General features: G+C 39.0%; 1 protein-coding gene across 1 annotated transcript; it reads right to left on the reverse strand.

Annotated features, from left to right (window-relative positions):
• Positions 1 to 351: 351 nt before the first annotated feature.
• Positions 352 to 11,494, reverse strand: LOC134535250 (homeotic protein proboscipedia; the record flags this gene model as incomplete). The annotated part of the gene is given in 3 exon segments (XM_063374321.1): positions 352 to 5,680; positions 10,952 to 11,096; positions 11,472 to 11,494. Coding segments are annotated over 3 exon segments (1,677 nt in total), but the record flags the coding sequence as incomplete, so codon positions are not given.
• Between the last annotated feature and the right edge of the window lie 673 nt (positions 11,495 to 12,167).

Below are 12,167 nucleotides of genomic sequence, written 5' to 3' on the forward strand. Positions count from 1 at the left end.
TCAAAAGTACTTTTCTGCCCTCAGCGAAGTCTTCAATGTTTTTCGTAAACAGACCCTACTCGGATATCCTGAGTAGTTTTGAAATCGCGTTGTTTTTCCTGAAGCTCGGCGCACCGTGTGTGTGCCCGGGTGGGCGGGGGCCTTAAGGACCGAAAACGTTGTATGTTCAGGTTCATAAAGAAATATTAGAATCACTTAAAGGGATGGTAAGTTCGTTACACAAATCATTAAGTAAAGTATAAGATAAAAGAAAATGCCAAACATTGTAATAATTCTTTTTTATTAAAAAAAAAATTATAGACAGGGAATTATAGGAGTTGGGAATCAATGAAAAAGAAAACAAAATTCTAAAGTATTACGATGTAATAATAAGAATCAATATATCGAATTATTTACATCAAACAACAAAAATAAGAAGGAACAACAACAACATAGCCCTAAGTTGAATAATGATTGCAATATTATTCTAGCATTGATTATACACTATTAATAATCGCATCATAGGACACGTAAAGTCTTTAGCACAAATTTTCAGAACTATTAACTCACCATTTTTATATATTGGCTTTAAACTGCTGATAGTTATACATTACTTGATGTATAATACATCGAGTTACCCCATATTATCATTAAACTCACAGAACTTATAGTTTTTTTTTCTGGCTCTAGAGTGGAGGGTAGAAATACAAAGCGTAGGAAATATTATTTTTCTTTTAACAAATTTGATTGAAATAGCATGAAACAAAATGAGTCCTAAAAATGTGCAGCAGAAATGTAAATCTTAAATAAAAGTGGTCTAATTATTCCGAAGTTTAATGTCCAAACAAATTAACATTTTAGTAATGATCGTCGCATACCTGTTTTATGATTCATTGAAAAGAAAACGAAATAATATTTTAAGAAAAACTTGTATCTGAAATTCACTTCAAACAATAATTGGGTACTAGTAGCTTGACGCATGTTCACGTACTTATTATCAAACTGAGTAATGTGTTTATTTTGTATAATGGAAATGTTTTCAGTATTAACTCTAAGTATATAAAGGTTAACGTCTGATGCAAGAACATTACTTTAACTCTCAGAAAAGTGGATTCCAAAAGTGAAGATTATGTACTGAGCTTATTCTATTTGCAAAAATATCACGAAGAAGAGTCTGAGCGGAATTTAAGGAATTCGGTACAAAGATAACTGTTGCTTTTCCAGGATTTGGTTCATTTCAGTTAGTATCTCACTCATAATTATTATTTAGCGATTCTACTTAGTACGACATAGAAGGTTTACAGTTGTGTATATTATACAACAAACCTCAAATAAAACTTCAACCAGAAAACAGTACTAGACCATTTACAATTACAATATTACATTTACTGTATTTGATCTGAGAATTATAAATATCTGTAGAAATACTCTCGAGAACGGTCACCAAAATATGTAATCCACTCAAATGTAACAAATAAATAGATACATTTTCCACGTATTTGCGAAACAATGAAAACTCAAACACATAACATGTGTATTGTTCTATTTTTTTTGTATAACTGAGAGGGCATTCTGGTTAATTCTCATTACATATTTTATATTGATGCATACAATGTTAATTTTTCTTAACAAATCTGATGCGTAACAATTTTGAAAAAATATACTTCAGTTACCTATATCCATTGGAGGGCTCGTTTTTTTATACATTCAGCATATTTACAAAACAAATTTTTTTAAATGACATATGGCTCAGTTGCGCGCATAGAGGATTTTCATTTCTTAGTGCTAGAAATCTCAAACAAACTCTTCTAGTTTTAACCAGCAAAAAACCATTTATATGCAAAAATGGTAGATTATTTTTTTAATTACTTTAATGTTTCTTGTTCTGGTACATTGCACAAATTACATGAACAAATATCTGTATTGTAGATTTTTTTTTACTTTTTTAAATTCTGATTTTTAATGTTTTATATAAGCAACCTGGTAAAGCAACTTGATTAATGCATACAAATACGATAAAATTCAATTATCTTTTGACATTTTATAAGTACAATTTTGCATTTTGTTGCATTATTAAAGCCTTCATATCCATAATTTTAATTTAGCTCTAACTGAGTCGTGACTGTAAATTGAATATTATTTTTATATTTATATAGGCCTAATGGTATATATCGTGACAAAAGTTACTTATATAGTTTTCAAAAATACCGTTTAAACTTTTCAGTATATGTGTAGCCTATGTGTGTGAAATTACATCCCTAAAAAAGTGAAATTGGGTAAGTTTGGTTGTATAATAAGATATATCTTCGTGATAGGTCAACTGGAATATGGTATAATTTATTTAACACAATTATAAAAGCAAATTTAATTTTTAAATATCACGCAAGTCGGGATGACATGATTAAAATATTTACAAATAACATTAATAATTGTAGTCGTCAATGACGGTTACCGCAACTAGATTCTAAGCGATTTTTAAGAGATGCTTCGAGATAATCATAACGTAAACTTGAACACGATCTTATAACGTTAGTTATTATGTGAAAATGAGTCGCGTGATTATAAAGCGTGATTTGAAACTTTTTTTTTTTTCAAATTATTATGTTGACACAAATCGAAACGAAAGATTATCAAGGTTTTAGTTCCCTAAATAACATGAAGTAATAGGTACCTATAGATAAAAATCAGAATAATATAAAGTCAAATATGGAAATAACTAACTGCTATGCCGATAGAGTATTGTTTCCATCTTGAATTTGTTCGGAAATGTTAACAAATTTATATTTTAAAGTTTGCTCATGAAGTTATGTGCTGTTTTATTTTTTCTGGACTGTGTAAATATTATATAGGTATAACCTGTCTTATTACGCTGCAAAATATTTAGGTTATTAAAGGATATGAAAAATACGGAAAGTTTTATATTAAATGATTATAATATTTCACAACATAACATTTTGCCAGACTTTTAAGAAAAGCGAAAAATCGTTTTGAAAATCTGTGCAACTTTACTATGTCTCTAATACATGAACATGTGCTGAATGATGGAAATCTCTGTGCTGTTAATAGTCCTTTCTTACACTGCGTCTCACTTAACAAATAAATTCGTGTGTATGACACTTCAAAGAATTTTTTTGTCTTTATTTACTGTCGTATGTGATTTTTGAATCACAAACTTACGCTGGTGTATTTACACAGAGCCGGTTTACAATACAGCCCTAATCACTGAAATTTCTTGTCGTACGACGAAATTTAAAATGACAACACTGTTGTCTTTCTCGTGTTATTCGTCTTCTTTTTCGAAGCGAATGTTATTTCATCTACGTAAACATATGGTGGATTAAATGTTCAGCCAACACCATGTAATAATTTATTTAGCTATAGAATACGAGATGCTTTACATTCCAGTTTAAGCTACAAAGAGTGCGAAAAAATAATTTTTTTACGAATTTTTATATTCGTAATTTTGCCTCTAAAATGTTTAAAGATAAATTCTGTGGATGGTGATTTTAGAGTGAGATGCTAAAAATTGCTTTTCTACGTAGAATTTATTTTCCCAAGTGAAAACGAATGTGCTATGAATACGAAGCACTTGAAGTATCGATGTCTTCTTTACTTTTCTTGCGGCGGATACACTAGGCAGATAAAAATCTTCGGTGGCTTAGAGAATAACGGGAAAAAACACATTTTGAAGAGGTGCGCACGAAGTGTTTTTGGTCTTGCGGGGGAGACATCTCACTGATGGAGAGCGGACATGCTGATCCGAACAGTTTTGTAAACAACATTTTACGAAACCACCATCAGTAACTGCATATAATTAAATGTACGTACACGAGGCGTCCAGACTGTTAGCAGCAAACAACTAAATAAATGATCATGATATGAAATTCGGATTGACTTTTTTTGCTACAGGATTAGAGTTTAATGAAATATGATTTTTACGTTGAGACAATAAACAGATGGTGTGTGACTAGAAGAGAAATGAACGTCTGAAAAATGTTATTCCAAGTGCTTTGTTTCTATCTTCCCCGATTTCAAGGACTTGGGTAGAGGAATAACGACGGGTTGTAGAGCGTCAAGCCAGGAGGCCGCATGGGTCCACGCACGAGCAGGAGTAGTCATGCGGATGGGGAGTACAAAAGTGTTCGGACGAGCCACCGCGACGGGCGACGGAGGCTTACAGCTGCAGCAGGTCTCAGCTGAGCTGGTAGTACTCGGGCGCGAAGTCGCTCGCCAGGCTGCTCAGGAAGTTGAAGTCGGACGAGCTGTCGCTGTTCTCGGCCGAGGAGGCGGCGTGGGGCGGCTGGATGGCCACCGCGTGCGGCGCCTCGCCGTAGAAGTGCTGGTAGGCGCCGTAGCCGCCGCTGCCGTCGTCGGCGGCGGCGGGCACGCTGGCGGGCGGCGTCATGACGGCGGGGGCGGCGACGCCCCCGGCCCCCGGGAACGGGTCAGGCGACGACACGTAGTTGCCGGGGATGTGGGACGCCTCGCCGCCGTGGTGAGGCGCCACGTCGTAGTACGGCTTGCCCTGGGGCGCGTAGTCGTAGCAGCCCTGGGTCTGGTCGTAGTAGCCCTGGCCGTCGGCCAGCTGCTGGGGGCCCTCGCCGCTGGTGCTGGGGTACGTCTGCGGGTAGCCCGGGTACGTCTGGTGGGGCTGGTGGTAGCCCTCGTCCGCGGCGTACCCGTGGTAGGGCGCGCGCAGCTGTGGGTACCCGGGCTGGTAGCCCTGCTGGTAGCCGTTGTAGCCGGCGCCGTAGTACTGCGGCGGGTACTGGTGGCTCTGGGGCTGCGCGTAGCCGGCGCGCGGGTTGTGTTGGGGCTGCTGCGCCGGCGCGTGGGAGGTCCTGGGCGTGGTGACGGGCGCCTGCAGCCCGTTGGGCCGGTGCGTCTGCGTCTGGCGGTGGTAGGCGGCCGGCTCCTGCCCCGGGTAGCCGGCCCGCACCTGCGGCTGGAGGCTGGAGGCGGCTGGAGGCGGGTAGCAGGCCTGGCGCCGCAGGTCGGGGCGCGAGGGCCGGTAGGCGCCCGCGTAGCAGCCGCGCGCCGCGGGCGCCTGCAGCACCACCGAGGCCGTGGCGGTGGCCGTCACCACGGGCGGCAGCGGGGAGGCGCGCGGGTAGCCCAGGGGGTTGGCGGGCGCCGCGGCGCACGGGCTCGCCTGGGGCGTGCCGGGGGTCGACGAGGGCGTGAGGTTGCCCGGCGGCGGCGCCTCGTGCGGCGGCGGGGGCGGGGCGGCGGCTTCCCGGGAGGCGGGGGGAGTCCTGCCGCCGCCCGCCTCCACCTTGACCGCCACCTCCGCCGGCAAGGGGGTCATCTTCTTGGGCAGGCCCGGCGAGGCCAGGTCGTTGGAGCGCGAGTCCTCCTCGTTGGCCAGCTTGTCGAAGGAGCTGCCGATGCTGCTGGCCACGCTGCTCGCGCCGCTGCTGTTGCTGCTGAAGCTGCCCGTGTTGTTGTTGTTGTTGTTGTTGTTGGCGCGGGCCTTGGGCCCCAGGTCGGGCGCCCCGCCGGCCAGGAGCGGCGCGCTCAGCTCGCAGTTCTGGCAGCTCTTGGAGTTGTCGTCCTGCAGCAGCAGCAGCTTGTCGCCCGAGGCCTTGCCGCCCTTGGCCGTGGGCGAGTCCTTGCCGTCGCCGCCCGACGCCTCGTCGCCGCTCTTGCTGAGCGTCTGCCGCTTGTGCTTCATGCGCCGGTTCTGGAACCACACCTTCACCTGCGAACACACGCCCCGCCCGTCTCACTCCCGGCTCCTCATACACACACGTCCTCGCTATGAGAGTGATACACTATAGGCAAGATCTCCGTGGCCAAGAATGTCATTTGAACTCATACTCGCAGTTTCCAGGAGAAACAATAAATGCTGGGGCATGTTTCGTTCGTGAGTTAAAGTTCCACGTTCCCCCACCACCTTCGGACAGCAGTTTCATTTCAAAAATTGCGTGCGTGAGCTCCTGAACGAAATTAAAATGCAAAAACTGTAAGCACCATGTTATGTAAAGGAATTTACCCATCTATAATACTTCTAAAACTTTGCCAACTTTAATCACGCAGATCTATATGTCATACACGAAATTTTTTGTGAACCTGTAAAATTATCGCCTTCGTTTGGATAAAAATAACATGTCGTCTTGGGAAATATGTATCTACACTTAACGAGATTTTAAAATAAAAGTCACTTTTTAATTTTCTTATAAAACGAGAATAAAAATTATTTTGAGTATAAACAAATTGTAACCGTATTAACTTATCTTCGAAACTTTAATGAACTGTTTAGTGCAATTCAGGTTTATATATAGTTATAATTTAAAATTGTTTTATTGTGCTGTTTATAGAATTGAAATATTGTTTACAAAATTTTTGTTGAACAATTTACAGATGCAAAAATTGGAGTAATGGAAAAAACTATTTTGAATATAATTAAAAAATGTATAATAGAGGATCTAAAAATGGCATTAAAATAAGTTAAATGTGGGATTTTTAGTAGCAGCTATAAGACAATTTCAGATTCTTAGGACACTACAATAATTGGCTGAAAATAGGTGAAAGATTAAAACCAAAACTTGGCCGTGATACATTTTAAAGTCCAGGTTTAGAGGCTGTATTTTACAGCAGTTAGGTTTCTAACTAAAAACAAGATTAATTTGTTCATTCGCTTTCCAATGAACTTAAAAAAAATTCTAAGGAATTCTTGTACACGGATTGAAGTTCATGGCTACAGTGCGCAGGAAAAGAGAATAGTTACGTTCCTAAGGTTTCTGCAACATCTGGCACTCTTGCATCTAAACGACTACGGAATTCTTTGTGAATTAGTGATGCAAACATTTGCAAAATTCCTCTTTTGTAAAAGATATGTATACCCTTTGGAGATAATAGCAAAAAAAAAAAAGTCATTTCGAAGGTCGTCTCCGAATTATTTTTTTAATGTGTTCATATCTCAGCACTTGTTTGCACTTAATGCACCTTCTGTGCTGTTTACTTGGTGACCATATTTGTTTCAGAGTAGTAAAATAACTTAATTCTTCAAAGCCTTCCTTGAAATTATTTGTATTTGTATATTGCGTTATTTTTCAGAGATTTAAGACCTTATCGGCTAAAAATTTTGTTATAAAATATATTTATATATGTAAACAGCTGAGAATATTTTTGAGATAATTTCGTGTGATAAAACATGACTTCACTGTAGGTACCTAAAACATTAATGAGATCGTATTGATTATTTTTGTATTGTTTATGGAAAGTTTTTTTTCCCCTTTTTCTTACATTTACACTTCAATAAAGCTCATTTGTTTTGTCTTGTTAATGTTCTGCCACCTTCTAAAGTTTTCAACATTTACGTTATTTCCTCTGGTGTTTTTCATTTAATATGCAGGTTAGGAGTGTTTACCTTACGAGTTGGTAAAAGAGTTGGTGCTTGCAGCGAGTGTTTGGAGCCAGATGGGACCGGCCTCAAGGAGTTTAAAAGTGTAAAGTTTCGTTTAAAGAAAAATGCATGGTGCTGATTCTTCTAGATCCAAAAGTTAGAAATGAAGAATGAACCAAAAGAATTTAGAGTGGCGCATTGTAATGTTTCAGTTTTCCAAAATTCGTTTTATAAGGTTGTGAAAAGGAAGTAAGTTTTGTGATATTATAAAAAATTTATATCTCCATAGTAAATAAAGCTGGATGTACGAAATGTAGCATAAATTACGTTAGTAATTCGTTACATTGAGTACTGTTTCTATTTTTAGATTTTCAACCCCAAAGGCAGTGAAAAAGGGAAACTTTAATTTTTATAGTTATAAATATTATATACAAGCAAATTATGATGGAATTCAGAAACTGAGAAAGAATGACGTATAAAATTAGGATTAATATCATGTATTAACCTTTTAAATTTTCATATATTGGAATGAAAAAGTTGTGAAAAGATGCTTAATTCTGTTATAAAGTCGTATCTCTGAAGCTAATCAAGCAGAGTGTTAGTCTTGTGATATGATTTATAAACATTCAAAATCTACCACTCTTTTTCGCAAATTTTTGAAGCTATAATTTTTAAATATGGTATTAAAATTAAAATAAATAAAATTATCTGATCTAATAAAACTTAATTTAAGATATTGTAAAATATAAAAAAAATAAACCTTAAGTTACGATCTCTTATTCAAAGTTCTCCGAAATATCACCTGTTAAGTTGTTACAGGGGTTTATATTATTTTCAAATAAAACATAATTTAGAACACATTAAATCAGTATCTATTAGCAATATAAAATTTTACCCATTAAGTTTAACTTATTGAGATTTTTATAATTATTTAGGAGTTCACATCTGTGAAAGAAAGAAATACGGAATGAGTTTGGTTTTTGTTTGGTTAACGAATATTGCCATATTTAGACTTATTACTGAATTTTTACATTCGTGTGGGAAAAAGAGGAAAAATGTAAATAATTGGGGGATTTTGTTTAAGTAATAGGCCTACTAAGTAAACTAAAAATCAACCAGTACTTTAGATATGAAATTTAATATAGGTATGTACTCTACATTTTAAATAAACATGCGATTGTATCAAGTATCCTTAAAATATGGGAGGTATTTGTAATAAAGTGAAATTATATAATTTTTCTACGCATTTCTTTAACCATAGTAAATGAAAGTTATAGTATGAACAATGGCATAAACTTAGATAAAATAAAATATGTTCTTGTGTAACAATAGTTTAAACCGTCTTCCTCATAAAATAAAAAAAGAGGTAAGTGTGATTTCATCAAGGTCAAATGTATCTTCGAACATTCTGAAATAGAAGTTATCTCTACTACAAATTAAAGAAGCCTATGCATATTCACTTAGAAAATATAATTCTTAAACAGTATTGTTATGAAAAAATTCATTTATGTGTTTGAAAAATTTTATATGTCTATTTATTCAGTTTATTAAATGGGAATTAATCACATTTTTGTTTTAATTGTGAGATTTTAGCAAAACTCTGACATTGCTCAAGAGAAGCTACGGATTATTATCTAGTTTTAAATAAAAATGATAAGTATAAGGAATTTTGAGTGTAAATAAATGTAGTTTTTTATGATACAAACATAAAATTACACGCAATTTGTAACTTTATCGATTTGATTCACTGCAGTAATTGTCCACATTTAATCATTATAGTCCAAAATGCTACCTTTTAAAATTTTAATTTATTAATTACTTATGAAAATAGTTTGAGAAATAGTAAAATTGTTATTTTATCAATTGAAACAAAGGAACACGCACATTTTAAAATAATAATAATACTTATGTTTTTTAAATCCTAAGTGAAATAAAACCAGCTTGCTTTTTCATTTAACAGAGGTGCAGTTCCTATAAACATTTCGTTTATACATTGATACTGTATGGTAACTTTAAATTTACACTCATTTGATTACAGAATTTTTCTGTTCAAGTTTAAAGTGCTTATATTATTTATTTTTACTATAAGTAAATAAAGTCTACGTAGTGTAAAATAATTAATCCTGCAAATTGAGATAGTATGAAATGTCATTATAGCAATTATATTCACAAAAAATAAATAAATATATTTTTTTAAATTACAACTGAATAAGACAGGAAATTACATTGTAATAATCTAAAGTTTTTACAGTGACGGGATTTTAAATAAACCAAAATAACTAGCCTACCTAAAACTGATTTGGATGCGCACGCTTTGTCTTTGCACTATTCAAGCAAAATGTAGATTTTAATGAGATTTTAGGTAGAAAAATATAAGAATACCTGATTTTCGACTTAAATATTTTGTAAAGTTTTTATTAATCCTTGCTATGATTATTTAAGTTTAAAATTTGTATACTAGAATACATAGTTTTTCTACTAAAAAAATTTCATTTGGCACTCCAATACGTAGGGACCGGAAAAATTCGCGGGTTCAATGACTTGCAGGATGAACTCCATAGTTCTACGTACACTCGGTCAAATGCCAACCACTCATTGGCTGCTGTCTTGTGAGACGTTCCAGCGTAGCAGCCTGTGATTCGATAAAGCTTTGGTCGGGTGTTTCCCATTGGCCCAGAGTCATCCAGGTGAGTTGTGAGCCAATAACAGAGGCAGCACTGAGGTATAACTATTTGTATTTTAGCCTATCGCGAAATGAATTCGTGACTTTTTCCTGTCTCTACCAATACGATTGGTACGTCCACTGATATTCACGAATTGGAATATACACACATACACACGTATATTATGCTGCAACAGGTGCGTTCGCCATGTTGACGACTCCAGTTCGGCGGCAGCGATGACAGTTCTCCCGCCTGTAGGCCTCACTGTGGTGTTCTCGAATACTGACTGACGACAAGCCTCGGGCGGGAGTTGGACCGCAGCTCGTGGCTCACTACATGTCTGTAGTCAATATAATATGCAGAGGAATTTGCCCCCACCTTGCGGCGCGCCTCGGCCGAGCAGGCGGCGGCGACCGAGGAGGGCCCCTATAGCGCCCGGCGACACGCGAGAAGCGCAGGGCCCGCTGTGACAACACTGGTCACAGTGGCTGGAGGAGCCGCCAGGCCACTGTGACAACACTGGTCACAGCGACCCGGAGGAGCACACGTCGACAACCGGGCGACCTCTGATGAAGGAACCACCTCCCCTCCCCGGTTGTGCTCCTGGCACGCCCGGCATGTAGAGCATCCCAGCTCCCTACCACTGCAGCTCACTTCCAGGGTTCTCACCCCTCACCCCCTCCCTCCGCCCGCCTACTGCCTCGAAGAACTGAAGAGTAAGTACTACACGCATATACGGCAGTGACTTTATAATGTAGCTAACCTATCCTGATCGACCGCAAAATTTAATGCCACGCCGGTTCACACAATGAGATAGAACGGGGAAATAAAACCAACATGAACTTGGGGGAACTTCGGGCGTGGCTCTCTCGTCTGTGCAATGAAGGCTTCCCGGTACCAGAGACCACGCGCGGGCGGTGGCTGCGGTGTCTCGCACGGACGCACAGACGGACGGACTGACCTGGCGCTCCGTGAGGTCCAGCGAGGCGGCGATCTCGATGCGGCGCGGCCGGCACAGGTACTTGTTGAAGTGGAACTCCTTCTCCAGCTCCAGCAGCTGGGTGTTGGTGTAGGCGGTGCGCAGTCTCCGGGGCAGGCCGTTCTCTGCGCACAAACACACACCCGGGTGTCACCAATCCACAGCCGAGACGTGCATCAACACTCCATACCTACCTACAAACAGATAACATGATGAAACACAATACAGAAGCTTAAACTAACATTAGTAAGATGTGTGTCTCTCTTTTAAGTTTAAATTCATGATCTCATAAAATAGTTATCTTTGAAAGATTTGTGCAATGGGAGTGCATGACTTGATGTAAGCTTTTGGACATACGCCATTGCTATGCACATGTACGTATGTCTGTAGAAGAAAACTACAAAAAAAAAACAAATGACAAAAACACAAACTAAGCAAAAAATTGCTGTTGTGTGGTGTTTATATCCTGACAACAGCAATTTTTTTGCTTAATTTGTGTTTTTGTCATTTGTGTTTTTTTGTAGTTTTCTTCTACAGACATACGTACATGTGCATAGCAATGCCGTATGTCCAAAAGCTTACATCAACTCATAAAATAGTCCAAATCATGTTAACTAATTTTCGAAGCAAGGTGGCCCATCAGGACCTCGTTGAACCGGCAATCGTTGATCCGGATATCGGAGTTGTTCGGATCAGATTAGTACACATTGGATTTAATGTTCTACACAAATTGTTTACAACGTTAAGAAGAACGTTACTATAAGCATGAGCGTAGATCTCTCGGGAGGGGGGAGGGGGGGTTACTAGTGACCCCTGGAACTATGAAGCCCCTCCCTCATTGAGGTGGCCCCGTTTGCGCTTGCAAAAAGCGCGTGACTGTGAAGCGGATTTCATGTGAAAAACCACAACTTTCGGAAAAACTTTATGAATATTTTAATGTTTTTCTACTTATTGCATGCATGCAGGCCCAAACAAGGGCAGTCTACGACATAGAAGCACCACATACAGAGATGACTTGTGTCAGTGAACCCCTCATGAATAGAGGCAGGAAAAATTCGCAGATTCATTCGGCGATAGGCTAGAATTCAAACACATATACATTTTAGATGATTTTGCTATTGGCTTACTGTTCATCTTGAAAAATCTCAACCAGTTATAAACCCTCAACCAAAGAAGGATCGAATCACAGACACGAACC

This window comes from Bacillus rossius, chromosome 8 (genome assembly GCF_032445375.1).
Source record: "Bacillus rossius redtenbacheri isolate Brsri chromosome 8, Brsri_v3, whole genome shotgun sequence".
Taxonomy (NCBI): Eukaryota; Metazoa; Arthropoda; class Insecta; order Phasmatodea; family Bacillidae; genus Bacillus; species Bacillus rossius.